The sequence below is a fragment of the Acanthaster planci genome, linkage group LG09, assembly GCF_054643075.1.
Source record: "Acanthaster planci isolate LZ-2023a linkage group LG09, COTS_SCS, whole genome shotgun sequence".
NCBI lineage: Eukaryota > Metazoa > Echinodermata > Asteroidea > Valvatida > Acanthasteridae > Acanthaster > Acanthaster planci.
Genome location: NC_141785.1, coordinates 18874741 through 18892567, shown reverse-complemented (window position 1 = coordinate 18892567; position 17827 = coordinate 18874741). Strand labels below are relative to the sequence as shown.

The 17827-nt window shown below is 42.3% G+C and overlaps 2 protein-coding genes across 8 annotated transcripts in view; both read left to right on the top strand.

Annotated features, from left to right (window-relative positions):
- Nucleotides 1-6: 6 nt before the first annotated feature.
- On the top strand, nt 7-8521 carry denr (density regulated re-initiation and release factor). Of its 3 annotated transcripts, XM_022230006.2 has the most exons (7): nt 235-419; nt 908-1035; nt 2025-2177; nt 3612-3764; nt 4900-5016; nt 6358-6494; nt 7066-8521. In XM_022230006.2, exons 3-7 carry the CDS (start codon nt 2057-2059, stop codon nt 7108-7110), a joined length of 573 nt encoding a protein of 190 aa, XP_022085698.1. In that variant the 5' UTR covers nt 235-419; nt 908-1035; nt 2025-2056; the 3' UTR covers nt 7111-8521. The 3 variants fall into 3 exon arrangements, with proteins under 3 accessions (XP_022085700.1, XP_022085698.1, XP_022085697.1); XM_022230008.2 differs by lacking the exons at nt 235-419; nt 908-1035 and adding an exon at nt 7-27; XM_022230005.2 differs by lacking the exon at nt 908-1035 and having other exon boundaries at nt 236-419.
- A 199-nt stretch (nt 8522-8720) lies between these two features.
- Nucleotides 8721-17827, top strand: part of LOC110976594 (uncharacterized) — a 48865-nt gene continuing 39758 nt past the window's right edge. Inside the window, exons 1-2 of one of the 5 annotated variants that reach the window (XM_087141768.1) lie at nt 8721-8959; nt 17013-17165. In XM_087141768.1, the coding sequence (XP_086997894.1) occupies nt 8762-8959; nt 17013-17165 (351 nt within the window). In that variant the 5' untranslated portion in view covers nt 8721-8761. The remainder of the gene's footprint in view (nt 8960-17012; nt 17166-17827) is intronic. The other 4 variants (XM_022229997.2, XM_022229998.2, XM_022229999.2 and 1 more) reach the window with 4 other exon arrangements.

Here is a 17827-nt window from a genome sequence, read left to right as displayed (position 1 = left end):
TTGACCTTAAACAATTCCACGTGGAAAGTAACCAAAACGTCATTTTAATAATCATTAACAAGCGTCCATTTTAATAATCATTAACAAGCATCCATGTTGTCTTTTATGAAACATTTCTGAGAATTCACTGTTGATGGGTAGGATGGTATTTTACCGATAGAAACAGATGAACAGAGAAAAGCTCATTTAATATAGAAACCGATTCGTTGGGCACTCACTGCAGGTACCCGTTCGCGAATGGTCGTTAACTGCGCGTGGGCCATGCGCCAGCCGCGGTTTCTGGTTTTTTTGGAAGTGGCTCATTTGTCCTGCTCCTCCTCGTTCGTCCGGAGCTTAAGAACAGACGAACGGGACCGGAGTGGCAGAGCTGGGGTTTGCTTGTGCTCTTTCGTAAAAACCAGCTGTGTTCAGATTGACGGGTAATGAAGCAAGCTGCTGCTAATGATAGCATCATTTCACATTTGTATCTGTATCTTTGACAGTACGTTGCGGACACCAATTCTGGCTTTAATGCAACGGAGAGCTAGAGAGGGGGTACAGTAGGTGTTGGATGTCGTAGTGGGGCTGTGGCCATGATGGTGTGACTGATGTTTTTAAACTTCTCAACCATCCATGTTCTCAACTGAGTCCGCTTGAACAAAGATCTAGTCATGGAGGCTACCTCCAGACCTCCATGATCTATTGAAGAAAGAGTTTTTAAGTTGATGTGTGTGTTGCATATCGGTATACTATATTTATAGGTCTACTAATTTATAGGCCTACTTCAAACATGTGTTTTTATTCCTCCATGCTTCAAAGCACTTGGAGTTTGCAGCAATGGAACTAACTAATACATTTGATAAGAGTGAACTGTCTGACTTTCTTGTTCTAATTCTTCGTCTGCCTTGTTTTTTGGGGTTTTAAGTAGGAATCGCAGGGAATTGCTGGCACCATATGCAGCCAGAAATGAGACGGCCGAATCCACACGGTCTTCCTTATAGCACCGCTACACCGCAGCAGAACTGAGCATGCGCATTAACGAGCAGAAGTTCACAGGTACGCTGTGAAAGCATCACGTGTCCGCGTACGCGTAGAACTGACGTGTAGGCACTGCGTAGCACCGGGTTTGTGCACAAGTCTATGGTGTAGCACTTTTTTGCTACACGCCGCGGCCCCTTCCTTTTTCATTTTTCCGTGTAGCTCTGGGTTGAGATTTTCAACCCAGGTTGAAAGTTGTTTGTGTGTGCTCACTTCCGGGTTGAACTCACCCCGTTAAGCCTAATTCACAGGAAACAAGTGTGAAACAATGCCGGGTTGAATCTAAGGTCGAAAAATCCAATTTTCAACCCAGGGCAGCCATGGGCTCGTCCAGGGTTGAGTTCAACCTGGGTTGACAGGCTGAAGTGGGAACAGGCCTATAATAACACATTACCAGGAGCAAATGCTGTTATTGAACTTGAAATTCATGACATAACTGTACATGTAGGTTGTCAATAAGGTACGCACCCTTCCTTGCCATTTGCAGGGTACGGGTTGGATAAAATGAAATTGAACTTTATGAATCACATTATTATTATATATATTTCTGGTAATGACACCAAGGATTCTTCAAAAGCACCCTAGGCACTGTAGCTCGCAAGCCTGAAGAAACTTGTAGAGAGGAGACAATGAGAAGCAGTTACAGTTTAGAGGTGGGAGGAAAACCCCAGAGGAATATTCTGGGTAAAACCCTGGGCATCAGGTAGGGACTGAAAACCCAATCCACATGTGGACCGGGCCAGGATTCAAACCCGGGCCGCAGAGGTGGCAGGTGAAAAAAGAACCACTACGCCAACCAGACTCCCAAATGTCAATAAAACAATGTAGGTCATAATGCAACTTGATCTGACCAAAATGGGAGTACTTTGCATTTCAATCCTGACTTTGTAAAGTTTTGTGATGGTTTGTGGCCTGGTTGTCCATTTTGGCATCTGCATTCTGGCCAGCAGGTTCCGTGATACATTGATGGGACTCTCGTAACCTCACCTGTTTTTTTTTCCATGTAGATTCTTTATGCCACACAGTCTGGTAGTCAGTCATGGCAGAAGCGGAGGGCGGTCACCAAGTTGATGTGAATGAAGACGTCCAGGAGATGCGACCGAAGAAGTCGAAAAAAAAGAAAGATGCGTCATACCCCCTGAAAGTCTTGTACTGTGGAGGTAGGAATGAAGTCGTCCTCCATACAAACCTGTTTATAACCCTAAAAGAACTCACCACGAGCTAACCCTTCTCAGCATACTTTCCTTGAAGGTAGTACACCATTGGCAAAATCCCCCAAATCAGAATACCATATAACCTGAATTATCTTACTGAAAGAAAGTACGTAACAGCCTCAATCAGCCTGTAAAATATTTCCGTCCAGCATGCTGTAGTTTTCGAGAAAACAGAAATTTTGTTCTCTTTTTTCACGATGGTCAGCTGACCATGAGTTCATTTCATTTCGCACATCACATTCTTTAGCAGGCACCAATTTTCTTGTGTGTAGTGTTTGTGAATGGTGTGGAGTCTAAAGCAGCTGAAAATTTGACGGACAGAAATTCGCCAAACCCATTGTAAACTGAAATTATAGGAAACTGAGTGTAAGGAGTAAAGTAGGAAATAAATTGGATCAGTGTGAAGTTAAATTTTATTTTAGGAAAGGATTTTCTTATTGCAAAAACTTGGTGAATTCAAATTAACCCCTAGAGCATATTGGTATGGTCCAAATATGGTAGCTGTTTCCGAGCTGCCCGGTGAAAGGATTTTTGTCAACAAAAAGTATGATTTCCACACATTAAACCTCCTGTGTTTCAAAACATAATTTCCACTTTGCTTATAATTTTTAGTCAGCCAACTAAGAATGGAGTTTTTACACTTTCATTGACATGTAAACTGACGTGAAAGTGTAGTTGTCAGCACAATCACATGTGCACATGCATTATCATATAGGCCTACTCATTTCATCGTCACAGGCACGAGTCGACTGCCTTCCTGGATAAAGTTTTTTCATGAATCCACAATGCTACATTGTTGCGGAGGCGTATTACTCTAATGTAAATTCACTTATCACGCCTGGCCATTGAAAACTGCTCCTTGTTTAAGGGAAAGAGAACCTGTCATGCCTGTTTCCCATGCTGACTCTGCGGGTGTTGGCTTACTTCGAGCGCTCTAGAATTCAGAGATTTTACGCAAGATGAATTACAAGATCTGCAATTTAATTGTTGCAAATGCTACACTGTTTTTCTCGATTGTTCACAAGACAGTTGACTCAAAACATGAAACAAGTCAGTGGAATGTAAGTTGCAGTGAATATTATACGCCGTAATCAGGCAATCTTGTAAATTACGACCAAAAAATCAATGGTGTCCCTACCTTTAAAAAATGATGGTAATTTGTCGGGTTTGTCTTTCTGTTTGAGTGTATTCAATGACAGCTTTTATATATTGTCCCTTCTGAGGTTTGCAAAGTATCAATCTACGCTTGAATGCTGTCCATCTCGTTCAAGTGCCAACATGTCCGTCTGGGTGCACAGCCTTCTCTCAGCCTACCCTCCCTGAATTAGATCTTCAGTAGTTCATCCAAACTTGGACTTCCTTTCTCTGCTTCCTTTTCAGTGTGTACAATGCCTGTGGAATACTGCGAGTTCAATCCCGCCTACAAGGACTGCAAGAAGTGGCTAGCTGACCACTGCCCTGACCTCTTTGAGAGGCTGACCCTGCAAGATGAGGAGGAAGGGGGAGAGGACAAGAAGAAAAAGCAGAAGAGAGGTTTTGCATCTTTCATTTCTCGTCTTCCACTAACGTCGTCCTCTATTTTGTACGCGGGATTAGTTCTGTGCGGGACACAGATGCACTGCATTATTCCGTGTCCAGTGAGCCCAAGTGCGATAACCAACTTATCCTCAAGCAAGTTGAATGTGCAGTAAAGATGGAATGAGTGTGCACACATTGAAATGTGTCTGATTATCAGCATGAGTCGGAAAAGCACCACTTCTGAATTACAGTCAATCCTGCCGCGGTACATTTTGCGTAAGCGTAGAATACCACAGTACGCAGAGTTAGAACAGGGCAATCAATGTGCGGGGTGTGATATGGAGTGTGATATACAGTACAACATCACACTGTTTGTTGCCATGGATTGACCAATCAGATTGGAGGATTCAAATATAATTGATTGAAGACAATACTGTGGAAGTTGTGTATAACCTTCTACCTTGTGCATAACAGGTGTAATTTATGTAGGCTGGTCCCATGACTGGATTTGGGCAATTTGCCCCTAAATAATGCCCACACAGATACATATCCATCTGCATTGCTAGAGGGAACTGTCAAGAAGTTGATATTTATTCAGTTATTCTTGCACTTGAACGTATGCTCAGAATTTCTTTGGTATGCCTGCTGAATTTATTGAAACTTGGTATGGTTTGGCCTCTTGATGGTGCCCTCCGTTGACATTACAGCCAATGTACATAGGTATCTGTTCTTGCAGGCGTTAACCCTCCTATGGTTTTACAGCACAAATGTACACGAGTGCCCACAGTCACTGGTGAGCATGTAGTTTCTATATGGAACTCAAACATGCACAGGTTCAGTGTGTACACAGTAGATTGCCAGCACAAAATGACCCAGGGTCTTTTGTGCAGTCCTCTTCACTGCATTTGGTTTACTGCACAATTATGCACATGAAACAGTGAAGCACAGTTGTTGGGCAGCACAAAAGTGCAATCTGATATTCCTGTGAGGGACAGTTGGTGCAGTGCACAACACAACATTGAGGTGTTTACCAAATGACCCAAAGAGTGACTTCAGCATAGGAGGGTTAAAGGGAACATCCTCCAAATCTAGTCTTGGGCTAAGACGTAAATATATGCAAACGTGTCATACAGAAGAGTCATTTTTGCAGGAGGAAGAGGTGTCATGAAAGTGAAGAAAAAGATTGAACCGCAGACAGTCACAATTTCCAGGATGCAACGGCAGAAGAAAAAGTTTGTCACCGTAGTAAGGGGCCTTGGTTCACATGGTAAGCAACTTTATTATGTTTATCTGGCCCACTCAATGCACAAGTACCCTTTAACTGGTGAAAAATAGGCCGACTGGGGATATGTTTTTAAGTTGTCGGTCTAGTCCCAGTCCCAGATGCACATGGCGTGTCATCCCAAGGGGACAGTTGTTTTATAACACAAGATCATCTCTTGTTTAAACACGGATCCCACTTCAGCTAAAATGTGTACATGTATGGTTGGGTTTAATAATGCCATTTCAATATTATCTCGTCTGTGTGCATTAAGAAACATTGAACATTGATTCCTGCACTTTTCTGAGGTAAGTTGGCTTGCAAGTCATCATCACATTAATTAATCGGACATTTCTTTCACCCCTCTGCTAGTAGTTTTTTTTTTCCCAGTGCAGGTCCCATTGCAAGTTAGACAGTTTGTAAGCACAATGGAGAAGCCTATTGCTGGGTTTATAAACTAAATATCAAGTTTTTCTCTTGAGTGTGGCCAATTTTGTGCCCTTGAAGATTTTGTGCATAAGATATTATTGCAGAAACTCCTGATATTATTTACTCTCTTAACCACTTCCTGCCGGGTGGATTTTTCTTGAGCGGGACGAGATGACGGGACCTTTTCAAGATTTTCCATTTTCAACATTCTTCAAAAATTCACGTGTTCGTTTACTGGAATGTCTACACCCACACAAACGACTGTCTGGTTGCTACTCTAATCTGACAGTATTCAGCCAGGCCTGGAGCCCTGTAAAAGAGAGCCCAGAATTGTGAGGTGTTGCATAATTTCCTTTGTTCCAGTGAATACCAGTAGCGTCTTTTCATACGTGGCTGGATTAGCGAGCAGCGGCACTGTGTCACTCATCAATGGGGCCCTGGAGCACTTTTGTCCACGGTGCTAATCCTCCGGCGCGCTATGCCCAAAACAGTGGTATACTGTTTCAAAACAGCGCTGGATTACCTTCGAAAAATGGAAGCCGAAAAATGATGGCAATTCCCAACAGCAGGTCCTTTGTTTCGAGTACAGTCTTTTGTTACACAGACCAGCTCTTTTGTCTGAAACTGGGTACCCCGGCTCAGTGTATAAACACACGGTGCCCGAAACCGGGCACCCCGGGGGGAAGTGGTAAAAGCCATATCTTCCTGTAGGAACTTACTTAAGTACGAAGTTTCTGATTTGGGGGGGGGGAACTTGAATTTGAATGGTATCGCCGTATAATCACTTTGCAACTGTGTCCTTGTCTTGCTGTGTAGATTCATTCAAGGGAATCTCTCTCAAACAGGCCCCAAAAATTAATTTTGTGAGGGTCATCTGCCAAATTCTTGTCAACCTAGAAGGTTCTCTGTCTTTCTCAGACATAGACGTACGGGATGCGGCCAAGGCATTTGCATCCCGCTTCTCTTGTGGGGCATCTGTCTCGGGGGAAGACGAGATTGTAATTCAGGGGGACGTTACCGATGATCTACTGAGCTTCATCCCAGAAAAATTCCGCGTGAGATACTTTGATGTTTTTATTGTGATACAGTATTGCTGTACAAGATTTTTCCCGCTATATGTGTTTCAAGCAGCTGAACTCCAAGTCATTACTTCTAAATTGAAATTGGATTGTGATATCCTTTCTTGCTTTAGAATAATCACATGGATTTTTTTTATTTTAGGGGAAAAATAGCAGCCTTTAGGGTTCAGGTGGCTACAGTATTAAAAAAACCTTATCATGGTTTCCACATATGCATGCTTTTAGAAGCCTGCATTTAAACTTTTTTCATTTATGTTTTGTTCCCGTGTTGATCACATAGCAAAATCATTTCCAAAGATACTTCCTAATTGTTATTTTCAACAAAAATCTTGTAAGAAGCAGTTGTACATTCAAAATAGTTTGAGTACATTTTGTTGCCTTGTTGATCACATAGCAAAGCTGTATTTCCCGAGATACTTCTCAATTTTGAATGAAAAAAAATCTTGTGAAGGTAATTTGTCTTTTGTCAATTCTTCTGTTCCATACAGCTGAAGATTTGCATGTGCATCCTGTGATCAAAACATTTCCTTTTTGTTTCTCATTACAGATTGACGAGGAAAATATAGAAGACCTAGGAGACATGAAGAAATGAAAAAAAAACCCAACTCCACTTAAATCGCTTCTAATCAAATACAAATTGAACCAGTTGATAAATTTCAATAGGCCAGAGCTTAAGTATTATACATGTAGTCAAGGCTTTCTGGAAACCATGAGGCCCCTCTAAGGCTCTTACCCACCTAGTGCTCAAATTCTAGGGCACGATTAGGCACATTAAATGGTAATGAGTCAGACAGTTTCAAATATGTCAAAGGTCATTGGGGTACATGAACAAGATGCTCCAACTTTCACAGGAAAAGATCCTGAGGGGGTTTGGGTGACTGGCAGGCACAAAAAAGGAGTAAATAAATAAGATAAGAATTATCATAGTAACAATAAACAATAACATCCCGTAAGGGTTATTATTCGTACATCAGTAACGAGATAATGCATTACCCATCTGTCTGCTCATCTGCAACGGTGACCATAATAATAATCGGAGGAGCCTGAAATCCCCCCCCCCAGAAATTCCTGGATCGGCCGCTTTTATTGAAAAACTTCAGCAAGATTGGAACTAGTTGTCCAAGTCCAAGCCTTTGGCATGCACCCTTTTTACCCACATTTGGACAAATTAACAAGGCCGCTGGCTCTGATGAATAGCCACAGGCAAGTTTTATCAAGGATCACTAGTTAACTAGTGGTTGGTTTGTGCCGTACCTAGCACATATGTAGTGCAGTTGATGTGTGAATGACCCCAGTCAACCATTGTCAGGTCATTAGGCCAAAGAGGAGAACAGGTGGCCACAGGAAGGGCAAAATAGCGAAAGTACAAATAAAAATGGTCGTTTACAAGTGACACACAGTTTCTATTAAGCTGGTCCTCTCTGCACTGTGCCAATAGAAATGGTTTATGGTAATCTATGATGCAGCCAACCTCAATAGGCTAGTCTCGAATAGTCCTACCATCAACTAGCGCGCATTTGTTCAAAGTTGGTCTAGCTATGGTTAGCTATGGTCCTTATGATAACACTTGCCCCACAATGTGATTCAGTTAACGCAGTATCAACACAGTCACTGCATTTCGACCAGAGATTGTCTGGGCATATTTCCACTCGTAAATCTTTTATTTGAAATCATTAACTATATCCATTGAAGTGATTTAAAAGCTACAGCAGTTCCTGGTCGAGTAACATGTTGCTGTCTTGCATCTTTTTGATCTGTGACAAATTGGCACTTTGGCATCTAGCTCAAAGTGATCATTTCTGGATAGAAGGTGATATCTGTGTTCAGGATGGAGCATTTACTTGTACATAACTATTTCACCATTTTCTTGCAATTATCCACTCATTTGTTTAAAAAATCACTGGACAGTTTATTTGCCAACCCGGCCCTGCTGCAAGTCAAAAGCTGAAAGAAGAATTCAGTGTTAAAAATCTTATGAAAATATTAAAACTCCATATAGGAAATACTTGTGTTGAGTGCAAAATGGATCTGTGTCCCAGTGTCTAATACTGTTGATGCAAAATGCGCATTTGAAGCAGAAATGATTGGCTTTTAAGGCTGAATTTTCTTCGTATTTTGGCCGCCCATTTGATGTACATGTCCCTACACTGTATGTAAAACGTATGTCGCGTGGGGGGGAAACTGGTCTTCGAAAATGGCGCCCTCCCGTGTCAAAGCTTGCCTTAATCTCCGATATCAACAAAATGGCAGAGAAAGGCGATGGGAGGTCCCAACCTGTTTTGCCCAGAAATTCCGACGAAAAAGATGATCCACTCGACCTGCTTCAAAGTGAATCCTCGGAGTCTGAATCTGAGAGCAGAAAAAAACAATCGGATGAAAAGATCACGAATAAAAGGGAGTTTAAAGGAGACGGGATCGATAAGTCCTTGTCAGAGCTAGCGGTAAGATTATCATGGCGTTGTAAACGTGTGGTCCGTCTATAACCGACACTCGGCAGTAACAAACACGAACAGTACTCAGTCGTGCCGGTAGATTCACGTGTGTCCTCCTGTATACATGTACATGTTGGAGCACTGTACATGTACACGTCCACGGGGCTCGGACAACTCATTCGACCATTGACACAATTGCACTGTTTGCAGAATACCCCGCCACTCACCGTGCCCACCTCGTAGCCACGGATACGCGGATACGGAGTCACGCTTCCATTCACAAGGCCCATAGCCCACTTTGTATTCCCGGCCCCATATTGGACTTGGGAAAATTCTTCCGCCATACCTTTTCACTTTGCATTGCATCCCCATTCACTTTGCGTTGTAGGAAGCAAGGCCAAGGCCCACTTTGTATCCGCATAGCCGCTCCCCGGGACCCACATTGGACTCGGGAAAATTCTTCCGCCATCCCCATTCACTTTGCGTTGCAGTGCTTCGTTCTCAAGAATGACTTCAATGCTGTACACAGCACGTACCTTGACGCAGCAAGGATAACCCAAAGTCGAACAACCTCCACTTGACTACGTAGCCATGCATTTTTAGGGGGTGTTTTCGCGTGGCGGGGTTTTCTGCAATTACTCCGGACAACTCAGCCATGTCGACCATCTGTAGGCCTGCTCATTGGTACTCTGTGCCAGAGACGGAAACAGGTCAACTTGTACAGGTCTAGGACAACTCATACCATCAACTCAACCAACTTTACCAACTCGTACCTTTGCCGAGTCGCACCTCGGACAACTCCTCCTCCAGTAAAGACAACTTGTAGTCGTAGGCCCTTAGCCTACCACTGCATACCTTATACATGTTATACAGCTCGTATCTTTAGGCTTTATAGAAATCAGACATGTCAGGGCTTGCCCACTCTCAGACATGTCAGAGACAGAGCTTATTATTAAATTTCAATCAACTTGAACATTTGGTTTTTTGGTTTTAATTTGGATTTTTAGCCATGTGTTCATCACCTAGCTTGCCGTTTTGGCTACACTGCCATCCCTGCATACATGTACATGTATGTGCAGTACATGCCAGTATGGTGACATTAATTTGCCACATGTTGACGTCAAGCATGAGCACGGTCAGGCAACTGGTGCTGGTCAACGTCATTCAGTGTCATTGCATGCCATATGGAATCTTCTGAATTACGAATATAAAGGTATGAGTGGTCTTAACTCGAGGTACATATATGAGTTGTCCAAGGTACGAGTTGCCCATGATATATGAGTTGTCCAAGGTACGAGTCATTCAAGGTACGAGTTCAAGGTATGAGTTGACATACAACTTGAATGTTGGGGCAAATTGTCAATCGAGTGGTGAGTGCTTGTGGATTACCTAAAAAGTACATTCACATTGCACCCACCTTTTTCTCCTTTGGAAATTAAAAAAGTTAAACCGCTTTCGCGGCCATGCACAGTGTTGGTTGGGGCGGCCAAAACACCGTCCACTAGTCTGCATGCATGATGTATCATTGCATCCCTATTAACACGATACCTGGATGCCCCCAGAATTGTGGGGTCCTACATGTATGTCCGCCCCACTCCCATGTGAGAGCGGTGGGGCAGATGTCGGACCCCACAAGTCTGGGGGTAATCCCTGGCAAGTTGATTCGCAACATAACATGACACATGCAAATTTACCCAAACACGATATGCAATCTGTGTTAAACGCCCCAAACTCCATCATGTAGGCAATTTGCTTTGAATGGTTGAGTTGTTTTAACGGATGACTTGGTAAACAGTCGAGTTGTGCCACTGGTCGAGTTGTCTCATTGGTCGAGTTGTCCCAAGTCGAGTTGACAAATGATTGAGTTGTCCGACATCCATGTATCCAGCCATACGTTATGTCTTGACTACATGTACCAGTGTTGCGTCCATCCATCTGTGCTACAGTTAGGCGGACCCAACTATGGTACATGTAACTTCTACAGACCTACTGGTAGGCCTGGACAATTTTTCAACCTTCGAATTTTGCAGCTCACACCTTTTCATTCATTCATTATGCTCGTTAAATTCATTCATCCCAAAAGCTTGTATTTCATCCATGACACAAACAAAAAAGAAGTGAATATTTAACACGAGTGAACTGGGCCAGATATGCTTTTGAAGTTTGAGATGTGCATTGTTTTGAGTACTAAGAAATTTACTATGGCAAATCCTTGTCTGGTTATGTTTACGTTGTCACTTGGATTATATTCTCGAAATGGAATTCTGACCTTTCATTTTGAGACTTTTTCCCTTAAAATATCCCCAAGAGCCTCAAAAGAAAATGGAAAAAATCCTGCAGTGTATTGTGGGAATCAATTTAAAACAATTAGAGTTAATCCTGTGGCTTTTTTGGGGGGAGAAAGCTAGGAGGCATAGCCAATCTTGCTTGGTATAAGGTTGAATCTTACGTGTATTTCTGTTCTGTGTCTATAAACACAGCACTACTGTATGCCGGCGAATGATATTAATTCTACCTGATATCTGCCCGATTTTTTATCCATGAATTTCTTAACAACACCAGGCTCCTTCATCTAGAAACCGATCGCGCCCACTCCAATTTTGATGCTATTTCAGTTTCACAGAGTAGCTGTATGTCTGTCTTCACTCCCAGAACAAAATTATGGACTCAATCAAGAAGATCTATCTTTGGCGTTTGGCCAGAAAGTTTGTGCGGAAGAAGGCTGAGAATGATTTCCTGGCTTGCAGAATGGGAGAAAAAAAAAACAATATCCTGGACCCTTCACTGACACTTGTGGGGCAAGCTTTCTTGCTTGTTTACTTATGGACAAGTTTACAGGGTACTTGACAGTGACAGGTTCTTTATTTGGCTTGAAAAGGGAGGGTGGGGGGGAATTAATATTGGGTGCAGTGGAGGGATTTCGCGCATATCTGCATCGAAACCGAGGCTCTCTGTGTTTAACTTCGTTGTGCACACCCACAGAGTCGACACAGTACATGTACTATCTGGTTTGTAAGTGTGATGCCACTTCAGTTTAAACCACGCCCACTGCACATGCAGATACACGACCATTGCAGGTGCATGGGATTAGTTAGTGGTAAATTGCCATAATTTTTTCTTTTGGTTTTATGTGTCGAGTCATCTTGAAAGACTCTTCCACAAAAATTTGCACCCTGAAAAGTCTGAATTCAACACACCTTTATGTATTTTTGTGTCTTGACTCCTTACTTTCAATCGTCTGATCGTATTAAGAATTGAAGCTTACACATACAGCCTCGTTTTCAAATGCAGAAGTGCGCAAATCGACACTAAAAGCGTCGTATTGGGATCCCTCTATGGGAGGACCAATTGTTCTACGTCTGTCTCATGGCTGCATCACCCTTAATCCATATGAGGAAGATTTGAATAAGGCTGTCAGTGTCAAGCCCTCATAACTTTGGACAAAAAATTTCAGGTGTCCCAGGAATAGAGATGTGGACTTGGGCCAAAAGAGTCGAGGACTCGGCCAGAGTCTGGTGTGAGTCCACCCAACAAGGAAGCTTTTTATCACTCAATATTTAAACAGTACCATCGCATTGTTCCCAACCTGCAGAATTCTGTCCTAAAAAATATTTTATATTAAGAAGCGTGACTTGCATTCTATGATGCTACTTTTAATAGTTGCTTGTGTAGTTTTAAATGATGCCTTGCAAACTATGTGGAGATACATGTATTCTTGGTTGAAATTGCTAGTTCTGGTGGCATTGTGCTAGTACTTAATTTCCAAGTGCTTAAAAGCACTTGGAAATTCATTTGTCTTTTTATTCATACTGGTACATGTGGTTATAATTACTGATGATAAACGGGACCCAATTCTACATCCATGCAGTATCTTTTTGTATAAGAGCATTTGATGTATTGAAGGACCTGGATTTTTGGACTCGGAGTCTGATTTCTCGGACTCAAATCAGTAGGACTGAGAAGATACCGCCACAGTAATGACTTATTCTGGACTAATAGAAAGTAGGTTTGCGGTAGCACCATGGACGTATCTCTGTTGTGAGTATTTGCGGTTCTGAAAAGAACCAGTGGTACTCGACGTTTCGAGCAGTATGCTTTGCTCATCATCAGGACGAGCTGGACTGTTGTTGACTGGACTGTTGTTGACAGCAGGGTATAAGTCCTCTCGCAGTAACAAAGATGCTTTGGGTTGGTGAAACAGTTACTATGGTTACTCCTGGCCCTGTGCATACATGTACATTGACTACACGTACATGTACATACCAATGTATATTGGAGAAACAGTGTGCTGTCGGGATTTGGCCTCAGTGCTGCCATCTATCAGGACCACACAGATTTTGCTGCAACATGCTACCCTCACCACTGTTCACTGTAGTGTTATGACTTCTAACCATTTACATACATACATTGTACATGTACATGTAACAAATTTCACCTACATTTCTCAGCACAGTACCTACATGTAGGCACAGAACATGACCAGTTACATGTATGTCTTCATGTACACCCAGTCTCTCTGGACAGACCAAAATGTCAAAAGCTTTCTGGCATATCCTGCTTTTTATTAGACAAATTAAGCACAAGCTTACAGAAATCGGTCTCTGGAGATTATGGACATGATGGACAGATTCCTACATGAAATACTGTTAGATTTCGAATGATATTTATATCAGAAACTGACATTGATTGATCTTGGGCTCAGTTATAGTGGGTTTGGTCTTCCTACATGCAGTTGGGTACATTTTAGGATTTTGGTTGTTACGTTTTGCCCTTGAGCTGGGCCTGACCAACATTTGGGCAACATTTATCATTAATTCTTCAAAGGTTATTGATTGACAAGGGAAATGTTACGAGCTTGCGATAACATACTGGTTGTGTCACTTGTGCATTGATCATTTGGCCTTATCAGCGTCATCTGTACTTGGGCAAAATCAGGACCCAAGTTTGTCCCGAGTATTTTTAACACTCTGGCACGGCATGATTGATGCTGATAAAAAGCAACTTGTCGTCTGGTACTTGTCATAGAGAAATGCCCTGGAAAAGAAAAGCAACCTTAATGCGAGGGTATCATACTTTTTCCGTTTGCACTTTGCTGACCACATAAACTTGAGATGTGATATTGGACTCTTCCATTCCTTTTTTAGTTTATTGAATCATAGGGCAAGGAATTCTATGATGAACCCCTTGACGACGAGAACTTTTTTCGGAAAGCCAACTCCGAGAATTCCAGCCTCGCTTGGCCACTAAGGCCACCTGCCAAACCGCAAATTCTCGGTTTGAGGCCCTGCGTGCTCTGCATCTTATGATGCAAATTTGGTCTTTTCTGGGCTACACACAATGGCCAATCACCATATACTGTGTATACAAGAGCCAAGGTCTGCCTTCTTTCACTGTGTTTGCTCGAGCCTGGGCCGAGAAAAATAGCTGAAAAGCGGCGGCTCTTACCATCATCTGTCATGAAGGAGTTAAATAGTCGCATAGTACTGGTAGAACAAAAATCAAGGTCGGAAGCTAAATAGTTCTCATTCAAAGGGACCCTCAAAATACCTTGTCATCAGTTCGATAATTATCAAATCTGACATGACGTTTTCCACATGGGTTCTGAAGAGAGTGGATGAAAATATTGATTTTGAAGAAAACGTGTCATTGTTTTGAGTAACTTGGGGAAAGGGGAAGGGGTAAAGATAAGTGATAAAATGACATTGAAAGAAAATACAGAATTTGGGGGCTAATAGGGCCAGGTGGAAATACGGGTGCTAAAATCAAGGGCAGTAGAACTGAATGATGAAAGTGTTGTTAAAATGTGTAGTTTCAGAAATATTCTACATGTATGTTTTGGGTTTCAAGTTACCAAAACTGTGCAACCAAAGAAGTTGTTTGGAGGTTTTATTGACCAAAACTCTTGGGTCCAAACTTTGACGGAAATTCTTGGGTCCAAACTTTGACATATAACTCTTCTGCTGGAAGTTTCAATGACCTGAAAGCCTGAATATCAGATTGACTTACCGTGTGAGATTCTCCACTGAGCAGATGTTTATCATGCATACATGTAGCAACCACCTCCACTTTCCAACCCCTTCCCCATCCTGGCTGCCAGTCATGCCTCTTGGATGTTAATGCTCTCACGCAACTTGCTACAGGTGGTCAGTGGATGGCTGGGGGATAATTGAGTGTTTGTCAACTCCATTTAGATCTTTTATTAATGAGTGGAGAATCTGCTTTTAATGCCTACAGATACTTGGATATTGGAATATTGTACATGTTGGTACACAGTGAAAGGGGCAGAATAAAATAAAAAGTATATAATAAATAACAAACTGGCTGTAGTAATCCTTGTTGTTGTGCCTCTTTTCATGGAAAGAAGTGGAAGCAAGCTGGCTTTTCCAGTTATCCTGTAATATGGAGTTATAGTTTACCTGTATGTGATGATTAGCATTGACAGGGTGCCCTCTGTAGGCAATCCCAGATCACTTTCCCATGTACCTCTGGGTAATTAGCTTTGGTCTAAATACCACATACATATACACATAGTTGTCCTGCTGCAGCAGGTGCCAGTTTCATAGAGCTGCATAAGCGCAAAATTTTCTTAAGCGCGAGAAAACCTTGCTTGATAAATCATCAGGTAACCAGCCAAAACTCCATGTGAAGTATTATGTATGGAGATCGTATTTAGCTGTCTTTTGGTTAGCATGACAATCAGATAGAGTTTGAGCTGGTAACCTTTGGTTTTTTTAGGCAAGGTTTTTTTTCATAAGCAAATCTATGAAATTGGCCCTGCTGCTTACAAAGGCATTGATAAATTCAGTCGTTGAAGGTATATACATGTAGGTTAAACAGCTCACGATGTACAGGTACATACACATGTACGTGTACAGCTCCACTGATAGGACACCATCCAAACAGTACATGTGTACTGATATTCCTTTGCTTGCGGGTTCGAATCCCGCTTCAGCCAGGTTACCAGCACAGGGATATCTGTTGGTGAGCTAACAATTGATTTAAAGTCCTTTCCTCTGATAGAATTCACTAGGAAGTTTGGGAATATTTTATGGATTGAAGGAGTATCGACACTGATAGAGCGCAGCCACCAATATACAGGCATCACCAGTGGCCATGTGTTTTTTAAAATTGTTTTGATACAAAGGAGTTGCTTGCTTGGATTTTGTAACCTTATTTCTTTTGTAAGTGTGGTTTTGAATATTGCCTTACCCAAACAAGGCAGATCTTTAACCCCCTCTTGTGTGTATGGTGTGGGTACCCCAATTCAAGTCTAATTACTCAAGAAAGGCATTTCCGTTTTATTGTTGTTTGAGGGTAGGTTCACTCCGTAGCAGCGCCCACGTCTAGGATCTTTTTCCGTGCTTTGACCCAACCCAAGCATGACGTGGTAATTCGTCAGTCGCGGAAATGAAAAAAGAATCCTTAAGTGAGTGTAAATATCCTCCGTGGAACAAATAACGAAAGCTTTGCGTGTTTACACGTCATCCGGTGTCAAGTAGTTAAGGAAGCCTTGCAGCATTGCCAAATACTGAGAAAGACTTCACGGTTAAAAGTGAACCTATTTTGGTTTCCTTGTCTATTTGTGTACAAATTTTACGGTGAGTTTGCTTTAAAGTACAAGTACGTGTTACTGCACGGGAGTCTGTTGACATACGTGTACATTGTATGCCCTGGGTTGTGTGTACTTTTGAACATACAGTCATGTATATGAACTTGAAACTCTGATCGATCGAACGTTGGCATCCTGTCTCACTTCTTGGATCAGGATGGCATCGTCAAGATTTCAGACTTTGCGAGCGCATTACTTGAGTGTAAGTCTTGGGGGAAGGAAATAAAGCAGCCAAGTGTTAAACCCTGACACCTTCCCTCAGGCGATATTTTTGCCTTTGAATTTTTTTAGGGTGCTTCAGATCTTCAAACTTCAAAGATCTTTTAGAATGGGAAGGGGGCAAAAGTTGCCCGAGGAGGAGAGGGAAGAGTAGCAATGTCTGTCGAGCCATCAGCGTACACCTCCTGTTCAGTGCATTTCCTGCCCAATCTAATTAGATTTCTCTGTTGACAGACAAACAGTGAGGGGTGCTGGGGCCCTCGCACGCGACCCAGGAAGCTTGGGCTGAGCCAGCGTGGCTCTGTAGCTTGTGTACCGACTCCTTGGCGTGATGTGTGTGTGTTGCCATCGGGGCCTTGGCATTCACTTGGTCTCACAGAGCTCAAGGTATGATTTTGGAAGTGCTAGTGTGGTACCTGTACTTTAGACAAGACGATGGTGGTGGTTGTGATGGAAAACCTACAAGTAGAACCAATCTCGGCTGGTAGCCATACTGTAGTTCAACATATCTCGGATGTTTGATCCAGTGTCATGAGCAAGTGTCATGTACATGTATGCTATCATTGTGTACATGTGTAGGGGTGCTTCCGGCATGTTGGCTAATTAAGATCATGGCTGCTTTGAGAAGGTTTGACTGTAACTGGTAGTAATGGACACTTTTATGGGATGTGGATGGGAGGTGTTAGTCAGTGGCTTGTCTTGGTTTATGTTTTTTATGCCTAGCTCACTTGCGTGCACTGGTATCTTGTCGGTTCAGCCTGACTTCTCTCAGTGGTCGTCATGGAAGATCGAAAGTGATCGTTTCCAACCTCTTCCTTCACACTATTAATTTTAATCCAAGTTTTAATCCTGCGATGATGACTCAGGCAAAGTAGGTAAAACTTTGAAAAGCTCTCTGGTGCCATGTATGTTATTACTTGGCATACCATACATGTAAGTGTGAATTGATAACAAACCCCAGTTAAAAAATAAATTAAAAAGCAACTTGAAAGCTTCTAGTGCTGTTCATGTGTACATTTGCCAAATCAGTCAGTATGAATTCTGACAGC